Raw genomic sequence first — 27,999 nt, forward strand, 5'->3', positions numbered from 1 at the left:
CTTCCAGCACCACACTCTTTCCTTCTTCAGCTGGTGAACAGCGCTACGGCCCATTTGCTTCCGGGGGGCGGCGTGGGTGGGAGAAATACTCTGCACATGCCCAGAAGCTTTCTCTGGGCTGGCGTTGCAAACACTTCCGGGGCTGTCAAGAGGTTCCGGGGCTAAGCCTGCCAGAGAAGCGGAGTCTAGTGGCGCCTCCTGCCGGGGCCGCTCCATCGGGCAGCCTGAGGAGGAAAAAACCAGCCCAGTCAGGATGTGGTTCTTTGCAAGGGACCCGATCCGCGACTTCCCCTTCGAGAGTGTCGCCCCCCAAGAGCCCCCGCTGCAGCCAGGCGGGCCCTGGCAGTTGCACCGGGGCAGGAGGAAGGTCGGAAGGAGGCGGGGGGCGCAGGCAGAAGTTCACCCGGGGGGGCAGGCGGACGGAGGGAGGAGGGATTGCCACGTTGCAATGGGGGTGCCCTCACCTTTGTCCGGGCCCGGGGGTGGGTGGGATTCCCAGGCCAGAACGGTGACGGCGGAATCCGGACTCCTCTGAGTAAACAAGGATGTGGATGCGCTTTGTAGGCGCGCAGCAAGACAGCGTCTTGGGCTCCCTTTCCAAAACGTTTGTGCTCGGTTTGACATGAGGAGGGGGGGCAGAGGAAGCTTTCTCCCCCGATGACAACTTAAAGGCCTGGATGGGGATGGGGAGCAGCAGCATCTCCATAGTGCGAAAAGGCTCCTGCCCCTCTCTGCAGCACTGAAAGTCCCCTGCGCCAGGACAGCTCCCCCTGCGGTGCCCTTCTAACCTCCCTCCGCGCCTCTCCTCCTCCCCTCTCCTCCTTTCTCCAGGCTACTGGGGAGCCGGTGTCCCTCTTTGTGTACGACGTGAAACCCAACTCGGAAGAGCAGACGCAACTGGCCAAGGCCGCCTTCAAGCACTTGAAGACTCTGCGGCACCCCAACATCCTGTCCTACATTGACGGGTTAGAGGTAGTAGATTCAGGGGTTACTTATGGTTCTCCTTGTTGGTGTGGGCGGGGTGGAGATGGCAAGGGCGACTGAAAAGCATCCTAGTGGGAGTGTTTGGGGCTGAGGCAGGGCTCCTGCTTGGCTCTAGGAAAGCTGAGCCCACCAGTCACCCTTCGGACTGGGCAGGGGACTCGTGATGCTTACACAGGAGGAGACCAGCAGCTTTGCTTGCAAAGCGCTGCTTGAGGGCTGGCTTGGTTGGGAGCATTTGTGCTTCCCTCTCCCCAATCCCCTTCTCCTATTAATGTTCCTTCTTCTACCAGTTTGGACTAGAAAAATATTTCTGGTTCCTTGAGGGCAAAACTGAATCTTTCAAAATTACATTGACATACTAGCTCTCTTCCATCTTGGAACTCAAGGTTGGGGGTGGGGTGTGCGTGCAGAAAGTCTCACCCACCCACCACCTTCTCTTGCTGAGTTTCTGGAAGACTTCTATGTCAGGTGCCTTCCGGCATCTTTCTGTACTCTTCCCTGACTGTTTTCCTTCCAGCATGGATGTTTCTTTGGTGCCTAAACAACTGGGCTTTTCCCAGACCTTCCTTAGGGAGTAAAAGGGGGAAGTCAGTCAAGTGGAGAGCTCCTGGCACAGCCCTGCCAATTTCACTCCTGACGTGGCAGCCAGGGTCAGTTGTTGTTGTTTGTTTTGGCAGACGGAGAAATGTTTGCATGTGGTGACCGAGCCGGTGGTGCCGCTGCGGGCCTATTTGGAGTCGCGAGGTGAAGGGAATGGTTTGAGCGAGCTGGAGATCTCATGGGGTCTCCATCAGATAGTGGTGAGAGTCCTGTAATTTTTTGGTGCATTCTCCTTTTGAGGCTATTCTGTTCCCCACATTCTGCTTGGGGTTAGGTGGATAAGGAGAAAAGTTTACACCCAGATGTTCATATGTAGTTGGGGAAGGAAATAAAATCTCTCTTCAGAGAGTGCAGAAGAGACCCACAGAATATTGTGTTTCTGGGACAGGGCTGGCACTGCCATTAGGCAAAGTAGGCGATTCTCAAGGGTGCCAGCCTTCTTCGGGCGCCCTATATGACTCGGTGACGTTATCAATGTGGCAGGGGGGGAGGGCACCAAAAGTTAACCTTGCCTAGGTTGCCAAACAGTCTAGGGCCAGCTCTGTTCTGGGAAGTTTTTGTTTGCTTTAGTATCCTGGATACAATACGTTATATTGCAGTGGTTAAAGTTATATTAAAGGGTCATGATACCAAAGTATGGTATGTACAAAGTATATACTTTGTACAAAGCATATACTTTGTACATACCAAAGTATGGTATGTACAAAGATTAGGAAACAGTTATTTAAAAAAAAAATAGAAACACCCTGGGAGTATTTATTTTATTTCTTTAAAACATTTATTAGCTGGCTGTCTTTTTTTAAGAGTTCCAGGCATAGCATAGACCAGGGGTGGCCAACGGTAGCTCTCCAGATGTTTTTTGCCTACAACTCCCATCAGCCCAAGCCAACATGGCCAATGGCTGGGGCTGATGGGAGTTGTAGGCAAAAAACATCTGGAGTGCTACCATTGGCCACCCCTGGCATAGACAAAACACACACAATAAAATACATTAAAAGTATAAAAACCAAGATTTAAAATCACCATTCTGCACTGCTAATACACATAGCCAAATGCTAAATAAAACAGTCTTCATCTGCCTCCTAGAGACTGAAAGTGAGGGGGGCCAGGCACACCTCCCTGGGGAGGTCGTTCCATAATCATGGGGCTGCTACTGAAAAGGCCCTGGAAAGGTCCACTGAAAAGTTTGCGGATAACACTAAATTGTTCAGGGTGGTGAGAACCAGAGAGGATTGTGAGGCACTCCAAAGGGATCTGTTGAGGCTGGCAAGTGGGTGTCAACATGACAAATGAGGTTCAATCTGACCAAGTGCAAAGTAATGCACATTGGGACCAAAAATCCTAACTATAAATACAAGTTGATGGGGTGTGAACTGGAGGAGACTGACCAAGAGAGAGATCTTGGGGTTGTGGTAGATAACTAACTGATAATGTCGAGACAGTGTGCGACTGCAATAAAAAAGGCCAACACTATGCTGGGAATTATTAGGAGGAGGATTGAAAACAAATCAGCCAGTATTATAATGCTCCTGCATAAATCGATGGTGTGACCTCATTTGGAGTACTGTTTACAATTCCAGTCACTGCACCTCAAAAAAGATATAATAGTATTGGAAAAGTCCAGAAAAGGGCAACTAGAATGATTAAAGGATTGGAACACTTTCCCTATGAAGAAAGGTTGAACTGCTTGGGGCTCTTTAGCTTGGAGAAATGTTGACTGAGGGGTGACATGATAGAGGTTTACAAGATTATGCATGGGACAGAAAAGACAGAGAAAGAAGTCCTTTTCTCCCTTTCTCACAATGCAAGAACTCGCAGGCACTCAATGAAATTGCTGAGCAGTCAAATTAAAACGGATAAAAGGAAGTACTTCTTCACCCAAAGAGTGATTAACTCATGGAATTTACTGCCACAGGAGGTGGTGTCGGCTACAACCAACACCTTGAATTGGGCTTGGGAGTGAATCAGTAGCTAGTGTACTTGTTGTAGTATTGGGGACATATGTTCCTGGTAGTTGGCCCTGACCAGCAGTCTAGCTGCAGCATTCTGCACTAGGATTAATGTAATCCTTTGAGTAAAGGAGTCTGAACCTACATTTATGTCCGCATTAAATCAGTGAGTGAAGAAAGGAAGGCACTCTACTCCCTTCCCTTTTCCCATCCTGAGCATTATAAGGGATTCATTCATGTTAAACAAGGGTGTGAGAACAAAGCTAGCTGCACGTGGCAAATCTGTGTAGATGATAAGAACAGGATGCTGGTTTCCTGATTCATTAGTCCTAAATCTGGTTGTACTCTGCACAATGCCCCTGCCCCAACGAGCTTACACTCAAAAGCAAGGTGGTTTATGGAAAGAGAAAGGTGTCAGAAGTGGTAAATAGGAACTAGTGCAGCTATTCCTATCAAGGCTTCAATGTGGTTGGCAATAAAAGGTTGGGGGGGATATACATAGGGCAAAGAGGTCTTGGAAGAGGTTGGTTTTAGCAGGGCTTTTTTGTAGCAGGAACTCCTTTGCATATTAGGCCACACACCCCTGATGAAGCCGATCCTCCAAGAGCTTGCAGTCGGCCCTGTCAGAAGAGCCCTGTAAGCTCCTGGAGGATTGGCTACTTAAGAGGAGTGTGACCTAATATGTAAAGGAGTTCCTGCTACAAAAAAGCCCTGGTTTTAAGGAGGATTTCAGGTTCCACACCCTGCCCTGCCTTATCTCCTCGTCTCTGCTGCCTTTCTAGAAAGCCCTCAGCTTCTTGGTGAACGACTGTCACCTCATCCACAACAATGTATGTGCGGCATCCATATTTGTGGACCGGGCCGGCGAGTGGAAACTGGGGGGTCTGGATTACATGTGCTCTGCAGTGGGGGACATCACCATCCCTCGGAAGGGGGTCCCTGAGCTGGAGAAATATGACCCACCAGAGCTCGCAGAAAACAGCAAAAGCCTCGGAGAGAAATGGTGAGTTTTTGTGAAACGAGAAAAGGAGAGGTTCGCACCAAGTATGGAGCAAAAAACAAAGGACCATGGGTGCCTTGGGAGAACTAATTGAGATCCCTGCACATTTTGCATATGCGTCATCAATGAGATCTCTAAAATATCATGACCTTAATGCTTTCCCCAGCAACAGAGTAAATTAAGCTTAATTTACCCACTGTACCAATTGTCTAGAGTTTTCTGAAGTACAGCTTTGGGGCCCTTTGGGTTTGATTTCTGAGAGGCCTGGGGTTTCTATAGGCCCCAGTTCTACGGGTGTGGTCCCCTCTGTTGCTCTCTGGTTTTATCATAGCATGAGATCATTAAAGTAGCTGCCTTTGGACACATCGTACTTGCCATATAAATTCTCAAAACAAACAAGTAAGCAAAATAGAAGTGGTACTTGGGGATCTCACTTGTCAGCTCTGGGAACAAGAAAAAACTGCTAAGGCTGCTAAGGTGAACATTGAGCAACCTGCATTCGTTTATTATATTATTCTACATAAGTAGGCAGGTTTTTAAGGAATCTTGTCCAGGGGAGGGCGGGATATAAATTCAATAAATAAATAAACTGTGTCCTCCTAACTCAGGGGTGTCAAACATGCAGCTCAGGGGCTGAATCAGGCCCCCGAGCAACTGGCTGTCATATGCTTTCTTCTCCCTCCCTCTTGCTTCCTTCTGCATCACAGCTTTCTTTGCCAGGCTTGCTCAATCACACAGGAGCTACAGAGCAAAGCATCTACTTTGTCCATTTGCTGAGGCTCCTCCCTTGGAGAGGAAGGGGGGGAGGGAGAGCTTGCTATGCCAGGCTGTCTCAATCACACAGCAGAGCTACTGAGCCAAGCCTCTCCTTCTACTTGCTGAGGCTCCTCCCCCTTCTGGTCCTCTGGGGAAGAAAGGAAAGAGCCAGAGCTTCCTTTGCTCATGGGATCCCATGGGAGAAATACAAAGAAAGCACCTTTAAGACCAACGAGTGCTAATATTTTAAGCATGTTTGCTGTAAGGTTTTTGTTTGTTTGTTTGTTTGTTTAATTAGTTGTGTTTGTGTCCTTTATAAAGTTTCTATCTCTGCTACCTAACCTTAAATAGGTACACATATGGCCCGGCCTGGCCTGGCCTGACAAGGTCTAATTTAAGTCAGATCCAGCCCTCATAACAAATGAGTCCGACACCCCTGTCCTAACTGTATCTTCCAAACAAAAATCTTATCCATACTGTGTTACCATACAGAAATTCGGGGTGCCAGGATTTCTCTGGGCGCAACCATTTTCGGAATAATATTCTTAGAACACTATACCTAGGGCAGCTTAGATTGTATATGCTGGCATATTGCTGATGCCAGTGTGGCGCCAACATAGCTAATAAGCATACTGTGTTCGCTCAGAAGGTGGGGGGGGGGAATCCTCCCAAAGACCCAATTCCAAGGAGTAAAGAGCATAGCAACTGCAGTGAGTCTGTAGTGCAACCCCCCAGACTTTGTATGGAAGCATCCATCCAATGCATACAACACCTGGCATACTTCCTGGACATCCAACAGGACTTCAACAGGTTGGGGAGGCAGGACTTCTCTTTACAGAAGCCATGCTGACTTTCCCTCAGCAAACTTTGTTCCTTGATGAGAAAGGAGCAATCTATTATTAAAGACCTTGATGAGAAAGGTCTTTAATAATATTTTTATTAAAGTATCTGGAGCAGATGTTCACCTGACTATCCTGTAGTTTCCTTGGATCTCCTTTTTAAAAATTTAAATCAGTATAATGCTTGCTATTTTCTGGTCTTCTGACACACAGGCTGATTTTGAGCAGACAAGTTACATATATTAATTAGTAGATCAACAGTTTCACATTTAAAATCCTTAATAACCCTCAGGTTTATGCCACCTGGAAGCAGAGGCCTAGTTAGCCCTAGAACTTCATCTCTTGTCGTCTCAGTCTGACACAATTCTTCAGACACCCTTCCCCTGAAAACTGCTTCTTCTGGGCTAATATGTTCCACATTTTCCACAGTGAAAACTGTTGCAAAAGTTCCTTTAGTTTTTTCTGCCATTTCCCCATCTGTCTTACGCAATCCTTTCATTCCTTGGTCACTCAAAGGCCTAAGTGCCTCTCTAGCTTGTTTCCTGCTATGTATGATGACATGCTTTTTGTTTGTCTCAAAATTCAGATCTCTCCAAGGTGGAAGTTAGCAATAAGGCAGAGTTTAGCTTGTGGCTGGCCGCAAGCTGATCAGCAGTGAAACAGAAGGAAGAGTCAGGACTAGAACTCACACCTCACATACTGCAGACCATTCCTCTGTAGGCCCAACCTGCTAAGCAGCCAGGAGAAAATTACATTCTCAGACATTTGGAGTCCTGCTGTTAAAAACAGCCAGAAATACCAAGCTAGAAATGTGTGTGGAGACAGGCATAGTGCTGTGGAATACCACCTGGGCTCACTTTCTAGCAGGAGCTCCTTTGCATATTAGGCCACACACCCCTGATGTAGCCAATCCTCCAAGAGCTTACAATAGGCCCTGTATGAACAGCCCTGAAAGCTCTTGGAGGATTGGCTAAATCAGGGGATGTGGCCTAATATGCAAAGGAGCTCCTGCTAGAAAGGGAGCCCTGAATACCACAGACTTTCCCATGCATAAGATTCCCAGTTACACTAGTAGTAGGATGAGGGCGAGGGGAGGTGGGGGCTTAGGATGTTGGCTGAGTCTTGCCCCACTTCCAGCGACAGGTGTCCCCAACCTTTGGGCACCTTTGGAATTTTGATGCAATGTGATGAGCAGAGTCACAAAATGGCTGCCACAGGAAGCCAAGCCAGCCACACAATGGCTGCTGCCGCTTACCTTGAGTCACATTGTGAAGCTCCTTGTGCTGTAGTGGCTGCCGCTGAAGTGACATTTTTAAAAATCTGCACAGTCAATCAGATCTCCAGTGGCCAGTCAGAAGCCTGCTTGCTCCACCTGGACATATCTACTTTTCTAAAAACACTTGGTGGACACCAGGGAAAGTGTCACCAGGCACCATGGATATCATGTAGGGGACTCCTGCCCAACACTGTTTTGGGCTCCTACACTGGCACAGCTGCACTAACACTGAGTTTACACTGTCATGGTGTCATCAAGGTGTTACACTGGTGTCTGTCCATGTTATACCACTATGACATTCTGGCATTCTGAGCAGTTTCCAGACTGGCTGTGGGATCGTGGTCTCAGCTTCCTGGTTGATTTGAGGGCTTAGGGCATTAAATGAATGCCACTGCCAGAGGGAAAAGAGTTGCCAAAAATATGTTTAATGAAGTTATCGCCATTGACCTTGGCTAATCTTGTCACTTAGGTTGGTGCAGGTGACCTGTTTGAATGGGGTCTTTGTTTAATTAAGTTGTTGACTATAGGACGTCTGTGGCTGTTTGGAAGTTCGGTTCTGGTTTTTTTAATGGTAGTTTTGTAAAAAATCAATGTGCTAAGGCCTGTGGAATGTCGTCACAACCGCCAGCTGACTTTATAACCCCTCTTGTGTCATAACAGGTCTGCTGACATGTGGCGTCTTGGCTGCCTCATCTGGGAGGTCTTCAACGGCCCCCTCTCCCGCTCATCCTCCCTCCGCTCTCTTGGCAAGGTGAGTACCTCGATTCTTTGCTTGAGGATGAAAGGAGGCCGAGTAGTGCTTCTGCCCTGCAGGTGGAGAGGAGAGCCTAGTGACCAGGTGTGAGGGGAGTTCGCCACAAGGCTTTATTGGTTGTGGAAGTGGCCACAGGTCAGTGATAGCGAATCCGTTTTGCATGCAGTGGATCCAGTGTTCAGTCCCCCCGTCTCCAGTTGAGGGATCTGGCAAAAGACTTTAATCAGGGTAGGCAATGCTGTGCTAAGGGAGCTCCATTTGAGAATCACCCAGGCTGTTACTCTGGAGCTGCATGTGCATATGAATATCAGTGACTACTTTAAAGAAGGACCAGAAAAATTCTCGGTGCATTATTATCGTCTGCACGTGTAGCCCACCTTGCTCACTGAGACTCAGGGCAGATTTCAAAATACGAAAAGCAATTCAGTCAAACGGCAAAGAACTCTTGTAGACAGTGCAGCCAGTCTAAGATTACAGAGCTGGAAAACAGGGCAACAAAAATTGACTACAGCATGACACATCATAAAAGGTGGTATTATGTTGTAGTAAAATGGGAGGTGACATGTACAGTAAACACAGACTGCAATACTATCCTTTATAGAAGCCACCTCCTGGACTCTTCCATTATTGTATGGAGCCAGCGTGGTGTAGTGCTTAAGAGCGGCAGACTCTAATCTGGAGAATCAGGTTGGATTCCCCACTCCTCTACATGAAGCATGCTGGGTGACCTTGGGTCGCTCACATTTCTCTCAGAACTCTCAGTCCCACCTACATCACAGGGTGTCTGTTGTGGAGAGAGGAAGGGAAGACAGTTGTAAGCTGCTATGAGACTCCTCTGGGCAGTGAAAAGCAGGGCATAAAAACAAAACTCTTCTTCCTGCCCTCTTGAGCATTTCAGTTTTGCACAAAGGATAGAAGCATGGGGTCCAGGGACACCATTCCACCAAATGGGAGCCACCTCTGAGATTGCATTTGAGTGGGCAGTTGCGGATTGTACCCATTTGCATGGTACCTTTCAGAAAGTTTGGCTCAGATGAGCAAAGCTGTCACCATGGGGCATAGTGTAGTGGGAGAGGTAGTTCAGCAGGAATATGGGTCTGAATCTATAGGCTTCGAAAACATCTTTCAACCCTGGCTAAAGGAAATCTTCCTAATTAGGAGAAGTCAGTCTTTTTATATGCTTGTAGTTCACCAGCCTTACAGATGAGGTGTTGCCCTAAATGGGATTTGAGTGGAGAGCTACAGGCAGGGCAGTGGGGCTGGAAGATGCTGAGATGCAGGGTGGTCAGGCTTCATCCCCAGCCCTACCATGTTCCTCGTAGGTTAGTTTGAGGATGGCAATCCCTTCCTATCTTGCTTCTTCCTCCCTTTCTCCAGATCCCCAAGTCCTTGGTGCCCCATTATTGTGAGCTGGTTGGTGCCAACCCAAAGCTGCGGCCCAATCCTGCCAAGTTCCTGCAGAACTGCTGTGGGCCGGGCGGCTTCATGGACAATCGCTTTGTAGAGACCAACCTCTTCCTGGAGGAGATCCAGGTAAGTGAAAGGGGAAGTGAATTCTCTGTGTTTCTTGAGGCCGTGGTCTTTGGGAAGAAACCATCGTTCAGTGGTAGAGAATGTTCTTTGCATGCAGAAGGGCCTGGGTGTCAGAACTTAAGAACTTCAAACGGATCCCATACTTGGTTACAAAGTTAGGATTTTATTGAAGAGAACTAAGCACTGGAAAAGGCAAGATAACAGTGATGGCGAGAGCCAGCACCAGCACAATTTTATACACGTAAAGCAAACATCTCACAAAGCCACAATTCACACCGTTACAGGCACATCTGTCTTCTCACCATCACTATCAGTAGAGAGGATGCCTCCCTACTCCGAAGGCCATGCTGCTCGGCTTCAAAGGGTCCCAGTGTGAGAATGTGCAGAGACATAACATAACTCATTCTACAGCCCCAAATATTTTGGATACCAGTGGGGCAAGGTTAATTACTATTCAAGCACTTTGGGTCAAGCAAGGGTTACAACATGGAGTCAGTTTGGTTCAGTAACACAGCAGCTCTAAGGCACAGTAAGAATATATTACAGCATTGGTCACATTATAGGGAACCAGCAGTAAAGATACAAGTTCTGACATACTGCCCCCCCTAAGCGCCCCCTCCCGCGGGGCCAGCCTTGGGCTTGTGCGGGTACAGTAGGTGAAACTTTTTCAGCAGTTGCGGAGCGGCTACGTTCTGAGATTCGACCCACTCGTCACAGCTCGGGGGGAAGTGTTTCCACCTGATCAAATAATACAGTTTCCCCCTTTTGACTTTGGAGTCCAGGATCTCCTGGACCTCATGGTGACTCTGACCCCTCACTGTCGTCGGAGGGGGCGGTGGGGCCCTGGGATGGAAGGACGTAGCACCAGGGTCTTTCCGAAGCAAGCTGCAATGAAAAACAGGATGGATCTTACTTAGAGATTTGGGCAGTTCGAGTTCCACGGTCACTCTGTTTATTACCCTTTTTATTTTGAAAGGCCTGAGAAACTTCAGTGCGAGTTTACGACAGGGCTGGGGAAGGGAAAGGTTTTTTGTGGACAGGAAAACTGTATCCCCCACCTTCAGGTCCCACTCTTGGGAGTGTTTTTTGTCAAACTGCTTTTTGTAGGCTTTCTTCGCTTCCTCCAGGTTTTCCTGAATACCCTTCCAGCCTTCACGGAGGCTCTCCCACCATTGTTGACAGGATGTGGGTTCGGCCGGGCTGGCGGGGAGGGCGAGAGTGGGAAACGGCTTGCCCTCGTAACCATTGATAATTTGAAAAGGGGAGGTTTTGGTTGAGCTATGGAGGCTATTGTTGTAGCCATATTCTGCAAAGGGGAGGAGATCCACCCAGTTGGACTGTTGGAAATTAATGAAGCAGCGGAGGTACTGTTCCAGAAGACCATTAACCCTCTCCGTTTGTCCGTCCGACTGGGGGTGGTAGGCAGAGCTTAGTCCCTGCTCGATGCCAGCGAGTTTGCAAAACTCCCGCCAGAAGTTGGCAACGAACTGCGTCCCGCGGTCGCTAATGACCTTGTCTGGGAACGAGTGTAGGCGTACAATGTGGGTGAAAAAGAGCTGGGCGAGTTTTTTGGCCGTGGGTAGTTTCTTGCACGGGATGAAGTGGGCTTGCTTTGAAAACGTGTCGACTACGACCAGGATGACTGTTTTGCCCTGTGAAGGTGGGAGTTCGACAATGAAATCCATGGAAACTACCGACCACGGTCGGGTGGCTGTAGGGAGGGGAACCAGGTGGCCCGGGGGTTTACCCCCCCTTCTTTTCGCCATGAGACAGGTGGGACATGAAAGGACAAACTCCGATACATCTTTTTTAATTTTTGGCCACCAGAACTGGCGGGTGAGTAAGTTGAGGGTTTTGACATAGCCAAAGTGGCCGGCCAGGCGACTTGAGTGGCAGCGCTCCAGGACATCCTTTCTGAGGGGAGTGGGCACATAGATTTTTTCATTGTGCAGCCAGAGCCCGTTTTCGGCTTTAACCAAGTTAGGGGGGCGGTCGGCCTCCTGGTTGTATTCTGAGAGGAGTCGAGGCAGCAGATCTGAATCCGGAGGGCTGGTCTGCCTGCCGGAGCGGGTAGTGACCCCCCCCGAGATGGCTGAGGGGGAAATTAATGAGTCCACTACCTCCTCCCGGAGACTATCGTGTTGTGGCATGCGAGAGAGGGCGTCTGCTAAAAAGTTCTTTGAGCCCGGGATGTGTTTCAGCACAAAGTCAAATTTGGCAAAGAAACCTGCCCACCGGATTTGTTTGGCAGTCATCTTGCGACGCCCGGTGAGGGCTTCGAGGTTTTTATGATCGGTCCAGATTTCAAAGGGCACTCTCGCTCCCTCAAGCCAGGAGCGCCAGGTTTTTAGGGCAAACATGACTGCAAACGCCTCCTTGTCCCAGACCGACCAATTTCTCTGTTCGTTGGAAAATTTCCTTGAGATATAGGCACATGGACGGAGCACCCCATTTTCCCCTCTCTGCATTAATATGGCTCCCACTGCGGCGTCGGAGGCGTCGCATTGGACCACGAAGGGTTTCCGTTCATCGGGATGAGCCAACACGGGTTCGGAGGTGAAGAGGCGTTTCAGTTCAGTGAAAGCTTTTTGGCACTCAGGCGTCCACGTTAGGCGTGCGCCTGGTTTTTTCGCCTCGTCACCCTTCCCTTTGGTTTTGAGGAGTTCCGTGAGGGGGAGCATGACTGTGGCAAACCCCTTAATGAAGTCGCGGTAAAAGTTAGCGAACCCGATAAAACTTTGTAATTGTTTGCGGGTTCGAGGGGGCTCCCAGTCTAGTACCGCTTGGACCTTTGCGGGGTCCATGGCCAATCCTTCCCCCGACACCCGGAAACCCAAATAGTCCAATTCGGTCTTGTGGAACTCGCATTTTGACAATTTGGCATACAGTTTGTGTTTGCAAAGGGTGCGTAATACTTTTCGGACCAGGGGCACATGAGACTTTAGATCTTGTGAATAGATAATGATGTCATCAAGGTACACCACCACCCCCTTAAACAGGAATTCCCGTAGCACTTCATTGATAAAGTTCATGAATACACCAGGGGCTCCTTGGAGTCCGAAGGGCATGACTAGGTACTCAAACTGTCCCAGGGGGGTGTTGAATGCTGTCTTCCACTCGTCCCCCTCTTTGATGCGGACGCGGAAGTACGCGTCTCGGAGATCAAGCTTTGTAAATACTTTTCCCTTTGCTACGGTGTTCAACAAATCCTTTATCAACGGGATCGGGTAGGCGTTGGACATGGAAATCCCGTTTATAGCACGAAAATCGGTGCAAAGCCTAAGAGACCCGTCCTTTTTCTTTCGGAAGAGGACGGGGGCGGCATGGGGGGCAGTGGCCGGCCGTATGAAGCCGCGCTTAAGATTCTTGTCCAAAAACTTTCGGAGTTCAGCTTTCTCCGCCCAACCCATGGAGTACAGTTTCGCCTTGGGAAGCTGTTGCCCTGGGATCAGCTCAATGGCACAGTCCGTAGGGCGGTGGGGCGGTAGCTCATCCGCTTCCTTCTCGCTAAACGCTAATCTTAGATCCTGGTATTCCTTGGGGATTGAGGCGACTTCCTCGAGAGTGAGGCAAGCCCGCATGTTTTGGGGGGGAGCGTGCGGCCCCCATTCGGGGCGCCAGTGGTGATGCTCACACCTCCAATCCGGGAACCGGACGATTTGTTCCTCCCACCTTATGTCTGGTTGGTGGCGGGCGAGCCACGACGAGCCTACCACCACGTCAAAAGAGCAAGAGGGGGCAATTACGAAAGTCTCAATCCCCCAATGCTCCTCGGTTCCCACCGGGACTGCCTGAGTCTCTAAAGTACATGGTTCCCCTCTCATGGGCCCCCCGTCCATCTGCTGGAACTGCATCGGTTGTGGTAGGGGGGAGGTGGCTAATCCCAACGCCTCAACTAGGCGGGGGGTAATCAGGTCCCTGTTACACCCGGAGTCGATCAGCGCTCGGGCGTGCATGAATCTCTTTAGGTTAGGGTTGAGGAGGGTAACGGCCATAAATAGTAAACCCCCTGTTGCTCTCACCGTGAGGAGTGCCGGCTGTTGTTGGACCTGCTTTGCGGCACCCATTAAAGCAGGTCGCTGTCGTTTCCCGCCGACTCGGTGTCGTCCGATTCCTCGGTCGATTCTTCCACTGTAGCCAAGTCGGTGGTAAAATCCTCGTCAGTCGCCAAGGAAGTGGCGACAGAGCCCCGGCTGGGCTCCTTCGAGCGGCCGCTCTTTTTCTTTTTCGGCCCCGGGGTAGTTGTCTTCGCCGTGGGTGGGGTGGAACCCGCTTTCACTGGGCAGTTGGCAGCGAGATGATTTGGGTCTCTGCATTTGAAGCACTTGCGAGCGGGAGACGGGGTGGAGGTCGCCGGGGCCTTCCTCCCTTCGGATTTAGTCGGTGTGAGCTTCGCCGCCTTCTTCGCCAGCTGCTGCCGTCGCATCCCCACATGTTGGAGGTTGGTCTCCACTTCTCCGGCCAGTTGGATCCATCCGACCAACGTGTCGGGTCTCCCTTGACTGTAGCAGCGGTCGAGGATGTTCGGGTTCAGACCATTGATGAACGCGGTATATTTCATGACCTCGTTCCATCCCCTCGCTGCCGCGCAGTACCCCAGGAACTCGGTGGCATACTCGCGAGTGGAGCGGTTGCCTTGCTCTATGCGCTGAAGGGCGGCGACAGCCTTCTCCTCCCGTAGGGGATCGCCATACTGGCGGAGCATCGCGTGCAGGAACCCCGCCACCGTAGCTAGTTCGGGCTTTCTCCCCATGAAAAGCCCGACGTACCACTTGCGGGCCGCGCCTCTCAGTCGGGACGCGATGTGGTACACTCGGCTGGCTTCGGTCGGGTAATCCGCACCCCAGTGGGTGAAGAACGTGTCGCACTGTATGGTAAAATACTCCACGTCCTCCGGATTCCCATCGAAAGTAATCTTCAATTCCCTTCCTCGACCCTCGGCCCCCCCCGGGGCTCGCGGCGCCCCCGGCGGCGGCGCTGGGCCCGGTAGAGCCGGCAGGATCGGGGCGGGTGGCGCCGGGGCCCCCGGAGCGGGCAGAGCCGGCAGCGCCGGGGCAGCCGGGGCCAGCGGGGCTGGTGGTGCCGGGACAGGTGGAGCCGGCGGCGCCGGGGCGGCCGGAGCCGGGGCGGCCGGAGCCGGTGGGGCCGGGGCGGCCGGAGCCTGCGGAGCTGGGGCCGGCGGAGCCGGCGGGGCTACGGGCGGTTGCCCCAGCGGTAGCCCTCCAATCGGGACTCCCAGGACCGCAGTTTGCAAAGTGCGGAGCTGGTCGTAGATCGCGCCCAGGTTCTGCTGCAACTCCTCGGCCATCGTCACGCGGGATCGATGCACGTCGTCGTGTATCTCCCGCACCCAGTCGAATAAGTCATTGCGGAGGGTCCGGATCTGGTCGTCTCCCCCTCGGGGCTCCGGGCCCTCCTCCTGGTCGCCGTCGCCGTCTCCGGCTCCCCCTTCGCCCAGCATGCTTCGGTACCGCTGCTCCGCGGCGTCGATTGCTGCCGTGGACTTCCGCGGGCTCCAGGTTCGCGGGGCTGGGAACGCGGCGTCGACCGAGAAAGGCGCCGGGACCTTAATTTTGCGCCGAACCCCCGTCACATTTGGGTCGAGCGGCGGGTCCTCTATTGGGGTGGTGGGCTCTCCGTCGTCTGGCACTTTTGCCGCCATCGGGCCAAGCCTCCAGTACAGATAAGCCACGAACAATGGGATCACTGTTATAATGTCAGAACTTAAGAACTTCAAACGGATCCCATACTTGGTTACAAAGTTAGGATTTTATTGAAGAGAACTAAGCACTGGAAAAGGCAAGATAACAGTGATGGCGAGAGCCAGCACCAGCACAATTTTATACACGTAAAGCAAACATCTCACAAAGCCACAATTCACACCGTTACAGGCACATCTGTCTTCTCACCATCACTATCAGTAGAGAGGATGCCTCCCTACTCCGAAGGCCATGCTGCTCGGCTTCAAAGGGTCCCAGTGTGAGAATGTGCAGAGACATAACATAACTCATTCTACAGCCCCAAATATTTTGGATACCAGTGGGGCAAGGTTAATTACTATTCAAGCACTTTGGGTCAAGCAAGGGTTACAACATGGAGTCAGTTTGGTTCAGTAACACAGCAGCTCTAAGGCACAGTAAGAATATATTACAGCATTGGTCACATTATAGGGAACCAGCAGTAAAGATACAAGTTCTGACACTGGGTTCAGTTCCCAGTGCCTCCTCCCAGCATAATTTGTGGAAGACCTTCCTCTGCTTCTGATCTTGGAGCGCTGATACCAGGCAAAGTGGATGGCATTCTTGTAGATTGACTATGAGCTTACAGGGCTCTTCTTACAGGGCCTACTGTAAGCTCTTGGAGGATTGGCTACATCAGAAGGGTGTAGCCTAATATGCAAAGGAGTTCCCATTAGAAAAAAAAGCCCTGGCTAGGCCTTTCCCTTTCCCAGGTGGTAATCCTGCCCTCACTTGGGATGGGGTGGGGGGAAATGAGGTGAAAAGAGCCTGCGTGACTCGGCCATCCTGACTCTGTTTCTGGCCTTGTTGCCCATTGCTTTCTGATGAGCCGTCCCTCTGGAAAGGTGGTGGATGTGACCCAGTGACTTCCCTTCCCCAGATTAAGGAGCCTGCCGAGCGGCAGAAGTTCTTCCAGGAGCTCAGCACCCACCTGGACACCTTTCCAGAGGATTTCTGCCGTCACAAGGTCCTCCCACAACTCCTGACAGCATTTGAATTTGGCAATGCTGGCGCTGTCATCCTCACCCCGCTCTTCAAGGTGAGCTCAATGGGTGGAGACTGGGGTGGACAAAAAGGATGTCTCAAGCTCCATATGCTTGAAGCCCCCAACGTTTTTGGTTCTGTTTTGTTTCTTAAGCCTAGCGGAGGACCTCTGATGTCTCCTTTATGGGATGTTCAACGAAAAATGAACAAGTTGCCATTGCAGGGGTAATTTTAGAAATACTACCGTTATCTTTGATATGAATAAATAGTGAACTCTTGGGGTGGGGTGGAAGGCAGTGCCCTCTGGAAGTACTACAGGCACCTCTCCACATTCCCCACAAAGTACGTGACTTAGTGTAAATATATGGTAAGTGCTGAGTAAAAATTATGGCATATTAAATTAGCTGCTTTTTAGCCAACTAATAGCATTTTAAGTAATATGCGTATTACCTTTTGGAGAGATGGAAGGAACCCATAAGATAATTCATAGTCTGATGAAAAAATGCTGCGTCTCAGTGTGAGACAGAGAAGTTGTTTCTGATGCTTTTTCACACCCCAAAGAGGATCCTAAAAAACTTGGCCATGCCATCCCAAGCAGAATTATACTGTTCTAAACCCAGTGACCTCAAAAGTCTCGGAAGGGTGTAACTTCACTTAGAATGGCACTGCTGTTGTGTGTTCTTTCAGCTCCGCAGCCCACTGGTTGAACACAGGCCCACACAAATGAGTTGGCTGAAGTTTGTTGACCTGCCAGTGTGGTGTGGTGGTTAGAAATGGCAGATTAATCTAATCTGGGAGACCTGGGTTTACTTCTCCACTCCTCCTCCACATGAGGCAGGTGGATGACCTTGGGTCAGTCACAGCTATCTCAGAGCTGTTCTCTCAAGAGCAATTCTCTCAGAGCTCTCTCAGCTCCAGGGTGTTTGTTGTGGGGAGAGGAAGGGAAGATGATTGTAAGCTGCTGTAAGATTCCTTTGGGTAGTGAAAAGTAGGGTATAAAAACCAACTCTTCTTCTCTCTTCTTCCAGAATTCCTGGAAACCCATCAAAGGACTATTACTGTGATGTGGGGGGGGGAGGTTCTGGGCCATTTCTTTCCTGGATTAACAGACTTAGGTCACAGAGTTGGAAGGGACCTCTAGGGTCATCTTGTCCAACCCCCTGCACAATGCAGGGACCTCACAATTACCTCCTTCCTTTGTCACTCCAGGTGGGGAAGTTCCTGAACGCCCAGGAATACCAACAAAAAATCATTCCTGTTATTGTGAAGATGTTCTCTTCCCCGGACCGGGCCATGAGGATCCGGTTGTTGCAGCAGGTACATGAGCTCCTCTGGCTGATAACATTAAAAGCATGTGATGCAAAGAGACTCTTAGTGACACAAGAGGACAGCGGGTTGGGGAGAGGTTGCTGTGACTCCTAGGTTCAAGCTTAACAGTGCAATCTTAAGAAGGCCTACTCAGAATTCTGCTGCAGTCTTTTCTGTGAGCCTTGCTCCTAAGAAAGGGTCCTCAGGCTTGCACTGAAGGTGATGGGGAGTCCAGATAGGACTGTGGGCAGGACATCTTGCAGTGTGGAGATGCTTGAGGCTAGTGAGCGAAGCAATGGTCTTGTCCCCTTCTTGTGGCTACTTGTTGTGGGGCTGTAAGTACAGGGTTACTGGCCTTTGGCTCTGTTCATCAGGATATGTTGGGTGGGGGAGAAGACAGGTAGAGGGAGAGCTTAGGCTTGTTCGGGGTCTTTGCATTCTGACTTGGGTCTTGGGGAATGTGCCTCAGTTGAGAGCCACTTATGTCCGTTCTTTTCAAAGCTTGGAAGCTAAGCAGGGTCAGCCAAGGTCCGGACTTGGATGGGAGACCACCTTGGAAGGCCAGGGTTGCCTTGCTGAGGAAGGTGATGGCAAAACCACCTCCTCTTCTCTCTTGCCTTGAACATCCTGTGGTTGGAGTCAGTTGTGAATTGACAGCAATTTGATGACTCGTTCTCCTTCCGAGGCTGACTAGTCCTTTACTGACCCTTGCCGTTTGTCTCTCAGATGGAACAGTTCATCCAGTACCTGAACGAGCCCACCGTCAACACCCAGATCTTTCCCCACGTTGTTCATGGTTTCCTGGACACCAACCCAGCTATCCGTGAGCAGACAGTGAAGGTCCGTGTGTATGTTTTGGGTTGTGAGGGGAGGCAGTCTGCACGAAGCCCTGTTCCTTTCTTGTGTCTTTAGCGTGCTCCAAGCCTGCCTTGTCTCTCCACCTTGAGGGGAGAATCAGCTGGGGGTAGTGGGGGCTTTTCTGGTCAAAACCCAGCAGGAGAGAAGAGCCGCTGCAACCCCTAGAGTAGGGGTGTCAGACTCATTTGTTATGAGGGCTGGATCTAACATAAATTAGATCTTCTTGGGCCAGGCCATGTGTGTCATAAAATGCAATGCCAGGTAGCAGAAATAGAAATTTTATAAAGCACACAAATTAAAGATTTTTTAAAAACCTTAAAATAAAACATTAGCACTAGTTGGTCTCAGAGGTGCTTTCTTTGTATCTCTCCCATGGGATCCAGAGAACTGGGTGAAAGAAGCTTCGGCTCTTTCCTTCCTTCCCCAAGGGACCAAGGGGTGGAGAGCCTTAGCCAATAGAAGGAAGAGAGACTTGGCTCAGTTGCTCTGCTGTGTGATTGAAAGAGCCTGGCAAAGCAAGCTATCCCCCTCTCCCTTCTTTGTCAAGGAGGGAGCCTCAGCCAATGGAGAACATAGAGGCTTTGCTCTGTAGCTCCTGTGTGATTGAGCAAGCCTTGCAAAGCAAGCAGAAGGAAGCAAGAGAGAGGGAGAAGGAAGCAGATGACAACCAGTTGCTCGGGGGCCTGATAGGAGCACTCTGGGGGCTTGATATGGCCCCTGGGCCCCATGTTTGACACCCCTGCCCTAGAGAGAACTGGACCTTTTAATCCTGCTTTTTCAGCTACACTTGAGGTCCCAAAACAACTTCCAGGACTGAAAATATGAAATACAAATGATACTGTAGTTCAGCATAGATGTTCCCCTTTGGAGGGGGCTTTTCAGCTGGTTTATTATTGTTGTCATTTTGTTATGTTATTTTATTGGATTTATATCCTGCTTTCCCCCACTAATATGGAGCTCAGAGCAGGTTCCAACATATAATAAATAGAACATATATAAGATTAAAACATATCAATTAAAAACAATTCCAACAATATAATCCCTAGGTTGGCCCATCCAAGGACCATACTGCTGCCCTTGGGAGAGAGAGGTGTGTGTGTGTGAGAGAGATAGCAGATCTGTATAGATGGGAGTTCCCCTAACATCATCCATATGTTTGGTGGTACAGCTTTGTCTTACAGGCCCTGCAGAATTGTACCAAATCCCGCAGGGCCCAAATCCCAGCAGAAAGCACATTCTACCAAGCTAGAGCCACCACTGAAAAGGCTCTGTTTCCGGTTGATGCCAGGCAAAATACTCCTTGGTCCTGGGGTTGTCAGTGTATTGTTGTTAGAAGAATATAGTGCTCTTTGAGGGGTATGTCAGGAGAGGTGGCCCCACAGAAAGGACAGTTGAAGGCATGAGGGAAGGTGTCCAACTGCCTCCTCTCCCCTTCCTGCCAAATGGTGTTTGGAAGCTGGAGGGAGGACAGGACTGTTGGCTGGCAATAAGAGTGTGGCTGCTTCTTACTTCTTCTCTCCCTACATCCTCTTTACCCATCCCCCTTTTTTTTGCAGTCTATGCTGCTTCTGGCACCCAAGCTGAACGAGAACAACCTCAACATGGAGCTCATGAAGCACTTTGCCCGCCTCCAAGCCCGGGACGACCAGGGGCCCATCCGTTGCAACACCACCGTGTGCCTCGGCAAGATTGGGCCCTACCTGAATGCCAGCGTGAGTGCAGGCTGCTCTCTTAGGGGCTTCAGAAGCTGAGGGTATGGAGGGAGGTTTCTTCATTTTGGCTTTTGGGGGCGGTTTAGTGAATTTGGGGGATGGGTGGGATGGAGATGACTTATGAGACTGCAAATCAGCATTTCTGCACCTGTGAGAGTGCCTCCTTCCTCTTGGCTCCAGGGCAAATCTGGATCTTGTGTAATTTAAGGACAGCCAGCGTGGTGTGGTGGTCAGATTCTCAGTCAGCCCTGAAGGTCACTGGGTGACCTTGGGCCAGTCTCTCTCTCTCTCTCTCTCAATGGTGTCACAGCATTGTGAACTTTGTGTCTTGTGTCCATAGAAGAAGAGGTATGTGGATTAGGTAGTTGGTGATGGGAAAGGCCAGAAAGCTGCTACTGTTCAGATTAGCTAATGTTGAGCTTGGTAGACCTAACTTGGTAGAGCTTACCATGTGGGATGAATCCTTCCAAGGATAGATGCGCAACCAACCACCCCTGGTTCACATTGCTTTACTGGAGCATAAAAAGCTGCTTAATTGGTATATTTAGCCAGGAGTTTATCAAAGAAGGTTGCACAGGAAGCCATCGTGGGTTGGGGTGCCTGTGTATATAGTTGCTGGAGAACTGGATGGAGTATTAAGGCCGCCGCATTGGTAAATTAAGCGAAGGACCTCCCTTTGAAAATAATGGGGTCCAGCTGGCATTCAGAGAATCTCCCCAGATTCTATAAGTAGAACTATAGAATAATAGGGTTGGAAGGGACCTCCAGGGTCATCTATTCCAACCCCCTACACAATGTAGGAAATGCACAAATACCTCCCCCTAAATCCACAGGATCTGCATTGCTGTCAGATGGCCATCTGACAGATGTTGGGTGACAGATGTTTACCTGTTGCTCTCTTTGCAGACGAGGAAGAATGTCCTGATATCGGCCTTCATCCGGGCCACCAAGGACCCCTTTGCCCCATCACGGGCAGCTGGCGTGCTGGGCTTTTCAGCCACCCACAACTTCTTCTCCATGAACGACTGTGCCTTCAAAATCCTGCCTGTGCTCTGCACATTAACCATGGATCCAGAGAAGACAGTCCGGGACCAGGTGAGCTTTTGAGGATGCAAAGGGAAACTTCCTTTAGGCTTTATTGGCTGGAGGGAGGGGGAGCACAGTGTGAGTGGGGCAGTCTCTGTAACTTGTACAGTCCCCTTAGTTTGAGGGGTCCAATGGTGGGATACTGGCTGACTTTCTGTAGGCCAGGCAAGGGGGCCTAGGTGAAGCATCTGTCTACCTTTTACACTGTGCCCATTGCTGGGATATCCATCCAGCCTGGAGTTTATCAAGGTTGAGTGGCCTGGGCAACAGATTAAGAATGCAATCTTGGGGTGTATCATCCAAATTGCAAGAGTCCTAGTCCCAACTGCACGCTGCATTGGTTAGGCTGCACTTGGAGTATTGTGTGCCATCCTGGAGGCCTCACTTCAAGAAGGGTGTGGACAGAATGGAGCAGGTGCAGAGAGAGTGATGAGGATGATCATTTATTTATTTATTTAATTCGATTTATATCCTGCCCTCCCCGCCAAAGCAGGCTCAGGGCGACCTACAACAGAAGACCCCAAGAACAATAGATAAGTAGTATTAAAATGCACATTCAATAATAAATAACAATAATTAAAACAGTTAAAACAGATTATTAAATTGGTGCTATTCTGATGGCGGCGGCCTTCTTCCACGGCTCCTAAATACCGGTGGCAGTCAATTGTATGCCAGCCGGAAGAGGGCAGTCTTGCAGGCCTTGCAGAACTGCGCGAGGTTCCGCAAGGCCCTTACTTCATCTGGTAATTGGTTCCACCAGCAGGGGGCTATGATTGAGAAGGCCCTATCTTGAGTTGATTTCAATCGGGCCTCCTTTGGCCCGGGGATTACTAACAGGTTTTGAGATCCCGATCTAAGTACTCTCTGGGGAACACGTGGGGAGAGACGGTCCCTAAGGTAGGCAGGTCCTAGGCCATATAGGGCTTTAAGGGTAATAACCAGTACCTTGTAACAAACCCGGTTCAGGGACCTGGAGATCAAGAAACCCTATGAGGAAAGGCTGAGGGACTTGGGAATGTTCAGTCTGGAGAAGAGGAGGTTGCGGGGGACATGATTGCTCTCTGTGAGTATCTGAAGGGCTGTCACAGAGGAGGACAGGGAGCTGTTCCTGTTGGCAGCAGAGGATAAGAGTCACCATAATGGGTTTAAATTACATTTGGGAAGGAATTAACTAGATAGAAGGAAAAACTTTTTTACAGTAAGAGTAGTTCAGCAGTGGAATTGGCTCCCTAGGGAGGTGGTGAGCTCCCCCTCACTGGCAATCTTTAAGCAGCGGCTGGACAAACACTTGTCAGGGATGCTGTAGGCTGATCCTGCACTGAGCAGGGGGTTGGGCTAGATGGCCTGTATGACCCCTTCCGACCCTGTGATTCTATGAATTCCGCCGATCAGAGCAGGGACAAGCAGCTCTTGTGGTATGTGTCATGAGCCGTGGCACAGCAGACTGTTCTGCAGGGCCTGTCCTTGGAGGCAAGCCCCTGAGGCACTGGCAACATGTGAGCAAACAACTGACAAACCTTCCTTTAGCTTCCTCAGACCCTTGGTGTGGAGCATGCTATGAGGCTGCCCTAGCTCCGCCCCTGCATCTGACACAGCCAGCAGAGTTATGGGCAGCCCCGTGGCTGGCTCTGCAGTGCAGGTGCGTGGCTCCCCTGCAGCCGCTTTCACCGGTATTTCCCTCGCCACAGAGGTGAGGGCAAGTGGGAGGGCCATTCCAACACCCTCCCAGGGCTCACACCAGCACCCTTGCCAGGGCCATGCCCCAGGCAGACACCTGGTTTGCCTAGTCCCTGCTTGCGCTGAGTGTGTCTGATCATGTACAGAGCAAAAAACTGCAGTCTGAGAATTAATTTTAATTTACCCTGAAACCCCCCCACCCATGCATTTAGCATAAGCGTCTTTGGGGGGGGGGGCTGATAGTATTAATTAGGTGACTCATCCTATTTCCACAACAGAGTGTGGGAAGTGTTAAAACTGTATTTTAGAGATTCCACCAATGAAGCATACGCAGAATGCTTGGAGGTCTTAGGGTGAATTAAAATTCTCCTGCTGCACCAGGGGTCTCTTGCTTTCCTTGCTCCATGCTTGGTGTGGCCCTCCCTGTTTTGCTCTGGCCAAGCTTAGCCTTCCTCTCTTCTCCCCCTTTTGCTTCATGGCACTCCAGCACCTTCTCGGATAGACATGTGACATTTGGGGGTACTCAAGCCTGTCTCTGCAGCAGGCCCGTAGCTACAGTGGGGCCCAGGAGGGTCCAGGCTCATCCTTTTAACCCCCCTCCCAACTGTATGGTGCCTCCATTGGAGGGACCCCAATCTGTCCTTTTTGCTCACCGCCCCCCTGAACAAGTAGTAGCATTGCTGCTGGTGTTTTTGCTTTCTTCTCTCTCCTTCCCTAACACACCTTGCAGAGCAAAGGGCGGGGGGAGAGTCAAGAGGTCTCTGTCTCTCTGAGAGAAGGCACATAAGAGGTGGGGGGAGCAGAGCTGCTGTGACTGTCCAGGCAAAGAGGGGGTAAGCTTGTGGAACTCAAGGCAGCTTACAGCGCTGAGAGCCCAGGGCCACCAAATTGGGTGGCCCCCCTGGCCGCCTCAAACAACAAATCCTGCCGTGGGCCCCACCAAACATAAAATTCTGGCTATGGCCCTGTTCTGCAGTGGCTTGCTTCAATGAGCAACATTTGCCTAGCATTTGGAGGATCTGGAAAATATGGCTGCACGCTGGTGTTGGAGGGAGTGCTGCATTGTGATGCTGGAGGGAAAGGTAGAACTTCACAGGGAAGGAGATCACAGCCAGATAGCTGCAGAAGACAGGGAGGCATCACCCCTTAGAAAAGCTTTGACTGGCAAGGCCTGTTTGTTTCCTTCCTCTCCTCAGGCATTCAAGACCATCCGGAGCTTCCTGACAAAACTGGAAACAGTTTCCGAAGACCCGGCTCAGCTCCCTGAACTCGGTGAGCGCCCTTGGGAAGAAACCAGGAAGGAACTAGGTGTGGGTTCGGGGCTGTCTATCTAAGGAGGCAGGGTTGAGCTGAACCTTCTGCCATCTCTTTAGAGAAGGATGTCCATGCAGCCTCTGCCAGCCCTGGGGCAGGGGCAGCTGCCAGCTGGGCAGGGTGGGCTGTGACGGGGGTCTCGTCCCTGACGTCGAAGCTGATCCGGACCAACGCAGGAGTGGCACAAGCAGCAGAGAACACGCCTGAGGAGACACCAGCTCCTATCACATCAGAGACCCCCAAAGCAGGTCAGTGGGTGCTGAAAAACCTTCTCTTCCCCCTCCCCTCCAACCAGTTGGATACGTGCTTAACAGAGAGGGGAAGCAAGCTGTGGCAGCCAGGGAAAGAATGGGGTGGAGCAGGGGTGGCCAAACTGTGGCTCAGGAGCCACATGTGGCTTTTTTACACATATTGTGTGACTCTTGAAGCCCCTCACCCCATCAGCTGGCTTGGAGAAGGCATTTGTCTCTTTAAATCACTTTTCCAAGCCAGCTGGCAGCTTGGAGAATGCATTTAAAGTTAAAGTTGCTTTCTTTCCACCTCTCCCTCATCTATTTTCCTCCCTCCCTCAAACCTCTGACATTCATGTTTTGTGGCTCTCAAACATCTGATGTTTATTCTATGGGGCTCTTACATTAAGCAAGTTTGGCCGCCTCTGGGGTGGAGGGTCTTGGTCATGTGGTTGTCGAAGTCCCCGTTGGCTGCTTCCACATGCCTTGAGAACAGCAGGTCTCCACTGCGGTGTCGCTTCCGGCCAAGTCTCGTTTCAACTGCCAAATAACAACCTTCTGCCTTTTAAAGGCCCTGGGCAGCTCCCTGCCCCAGAGGTGAGAGCAGCCCCCTCATCCAACCACTGGGACCTGGAGGAAGATGTGACGGAGGACAGCTTGGCTGACCGGTGGGACGATGAGGACTGGGGCAGTTTGGAGGTAAGAAGGGGAAGACTCGTGTGGAGCTCACTTGGCCAGGAAGTGTTGAGTGTGTGGGGCTGGGCCTGGATTTGTGGGTCTACTATGGGCTGGGGTTTTCTGATACACCTGGACCTCTATTCCAGCCAGGGATCCCCTTTCCTCTTAATTGAACTGCTGAAACCATCAGCTGCCAGGGAACCAGCCTAGAAAAAAAGCACTGTCCTCGTACATTTGAAGTTTTACTACATTCTGAGTTACTTTGTACCTTTTTAAAAAAATGTCAACCTCTTTGAGAACAAACAAGTGGGGAAAGCTGTCTATAAATGTCCTAAACAAGGAGATGGTCAACAGCATGGAGGTTTTGGAGATGCCACTGTGGGCTGCTCCCTTTCGGCCTTCCTGGGTGTGTGTGTGCTGGAGCTTAGCCCTGTTGTCTGACTTTGGCCCTACAAGGGAGGCCTTGAACATCTCGAGGGCCAAGCTCTTGTTTTCTTTCTTGATCCGCAGCAAGAGGCTGAGCAGTCAAAGAGACCTGGCAGTTCAGAGGACTGGAACAGCCCAGGATGGCAGGAACCAGCCACAGCGGCCAAGAAAAGTGGAGGCAGGACGGTAAGTCTGTGCCTGGGTGCCCCCTCCGTGGACAGACTCCCCCAGAACTCTCATCTTCATTTGCTGAGGGGAGTTAACTGTAGAGACACATCAGAAAGACCTTTTGAGCACTGCCTGGGGAAAGTTATGAGGAACACAAGGGTTGCAGTGTCTGCCAGTCCACTGTCTAGTCATGTGGACTAGGACCCTGCTTGTATTTTCAATTAAAACCCACGTTCTGCACAATAAGGGCATTTTGAGTAATGTTCTAGAGTAGGTTTTCCCATGGAGAGAGAAGCCAGGCTTTGAAGCTCGAAGCTTCAAGCACGCAAATCTTGTCCTTCAATGCAAACTGACCCAACAAACTGTTGTGGTGTTCTGCAGGTAGCTAGCTCCTCTACAAAGCAAGAATCAGACTGGAATACTTCTGACTGGGAGCTGGAGTCCTCCTGGGGCCACCAGAAGGAGCAGGGCTCCGTGGCAGATGAGGGCTGGGGCAGCAGTTGTGAAGGGGACCTGACCTCCAGGCTGCCCCCCAAAGCCACCACAGCCCCCCAAGAAGGCACCAGGCTGGCCAGCGAGTACAATTGGGAGTGCGTGGCCACTGCACAGAAGCCGGATCCCTTTTCTTCTCTAGCAGCGAAGCCAGTGAGAGGCAGCCAGGTATGGGCCCCTCAATGAACTTTTCATTCCCCCCACCCCCACCCCAGGCCTTCCAAGGCTTAGACCTGGAATGGACCAAATGGATTGCATTTAGTGGCGGGTGGCTGAATGTTCAGCACAAGAGGGCACGAGGTGGTTAGAAGTGAACTGCTGAATAGTAAGAAATCAAATGGATCCAGTAGCACCTTGGAGACTAACACAGCTTATGCTGGAACAAACTGTGCCGGGGACAGAGCAGGCGCTCATTGGTGGAGCCTCTGCTCGGCATGCAGAAGTCCCTGGTTCAGTCCCCAGCATCTCCAGTGAAAGAAGCTGGCAGCAAGGGATGGCAAAGACCTCTCTCTGCACGAGAGCCTGGGGAGCTGCTGCCAGTCTGAGTAGACAATACTGACCTTGATGGACCAAAGGTCTGATTCAGCACAAGGCAGCTTCAGGTGTGTAAGCTATTAGTCTTTAATTTATCCCAACATAAGTTTTGTTAGTCTTCTGTGGTTCCCCGTCACCATGATTGGTAACAGCATCTTAATGCTCGTCTATTGGATGCTTTCTTTTTATTGTTACCGTTGACCACATTTCGAACCTGGAACTGGGGGTGATAGGAGTGGGGAGAGTGGGTCTCCCCTCTGGCTAAAGCTTGTGGATCCACAGTCTCCTTTTCTTCTCACTCCCCCTAATATCTGGTTCCAGAGAAATACTGAGGCACTCGGAGACTGGGGCTCAGAGGAAAACTGGGAAGCACTAGAGTCAGATCATGGTGAGTTCTCCCTTCCCTCCCCGAATGATTCCCCTGCCGCTGAACGGGAGGCTAGTCCACATGCCAATGTCTGTCTGTCATCCCTGCAGGACCCAGCAAGGCTGAGCTGGCACGCAAGAAGCGGGAGGAGAGGAGGCAGGAGATGGAAGCCCGGAGAGCTGAGAGGAAGGCAGCCAAGGGACCCATGAAGCTGGGGGCCAGGAAGCTGGACTGATGGCCTTTCCCTTTCCAGCGGGAGGGGGACTTGTTGCTGCTGAAAGGATTTCCTCGTCCTTGAAGGAGGTTCTAATAGAGAGAGACTCCAAAGTCACTTTGCAGTTTGCCTGTTTGTGGGGCGGGGGTGAAGTGAACTGTTGCAACCACCCATCACCCGCTGGCCAGACCAGAACACAGCCCTTGCCAAGAACTGCTCCACCCTTGGCTTTTCCATTTCCCTGCAGGTTCCTCCCTGCTGTGAAGGATAAGACTTGAACTCCAAAGGGAGTGAGGGGTGGGTGGGGAGAAATAAGTGTCTCTGCATAGAATAGTTGACTCTGTCCCACTTGTCAGCAATGGGGGTTTTCTGTAGGGAGGAGGGGGTTAATTTTCGCCTGTCTGAATGTTCTGCAGTTTTATTGGTTTACGCAGAAGATTACACAGAAATAAATTAACTTTTAAGGCGCAAGGGCAACTTTTGGCTGCGGTGCATGTACCAAACCTCCCGCTCTGTGCTGTT

General features: G+C 50.8%; 1 protein-coding gene across 3 annotated transcripts; it reads left to right on the top strand.

Moving 5' to 3' along the window:
• Window positions 1-117: 117 nt before the first annotated feature.
• SCYL1 (SCY1 like pseudokinase 1) lies at window positions 118-27,948 on the top strand. Of its 3 annotated transcripts, none has more exons than XM_060252625.1 (18): window positions 118-367; window positions 832-972; window positions 1,662-1,784; window positions 4,316-4,536; window positions 8,065-8,155; window positions 9,536-9,691; window positions 16,310-16,468; window positions 17,623-17,730; window positions 18,448-18,561; window positions 20,136-20,291; window positions 21,198-21,386; window positions 24,251-24,326; window positions 24,428-24,616; window positions 25,170-25,297; window positions 25,787-25,892; window positions 26,256-26,530; window positions 27,218-27,284; window positions 27,374-27,948. In XM_060252625.1, exons 1-18 carry the CDS (start codon window positions 254-256, stop codon window positions 27,496-27,498), a joined length of 2,538 nt encoding a protein of 845 aa, XP_060108608.1. In that variant the 5' UTR covers window positions 118-253; the 3' UTR covers window positions 27,499-27,948. The 3 variants fall into 3 exon arrangements, with proteins under 3 accessions (XP_060108608.1, XP_060108600.1, XP_060108615.1); XM_060252617.1 differs by having other exon boundaries at window positions 25,787-25,888; window positions 26,252-26,530; XM_060252632.1 differs by lacking the exon at window positions 118-367 and having other exon boundaries at window positions 826-965.
• The last annotated feature ends 51 nt before the right edge of the window (window positions 27,949-27,999 follow it).

The sequence above is a fragment of the Heteronotia binoei genome, chromosome 1 (genome assembly GCF_032191835.1).
Source record: "Heteronotia binoei isolate CCM8104 ecotype False Entrance Well chromosome 1, APGP_CSIRO_Hbin_v1, whole genome shotgun sequence".
Taxonomy (NCBI): domain Eukaryota; kingdom Metazoa; phylum Chordata; class Lepidosauria; order Squamata; family Gekkonidae; genus Heteronotia; species Heteronotia binoei.

Bases quoted from the DNA above. Each gene is read 5' to 3' on its own strand.
- SCYL1 (XM_060252625.1), top strand. From the start codon at position 254: ATGTGGTTCTTTGCAAGGGACCCGATCCGCGACTTCCCCTTCGAGAGT. The intron at 4,537-8,064 runs GTGAGTTTTTGT...GTGTCATAACAG, and splicing joins AAAAGCCTCGGAGAGAAATG to GTCTGCTGACATGTGGCGTC. The intron at 24,617-25,169 runs GTCAGTGGGTGC...TGCCTTTTAAAG, and splicing joins ATCAGAGACCCCCAAAGCAG to GCCCTGGGCAGCTCCCTGCC.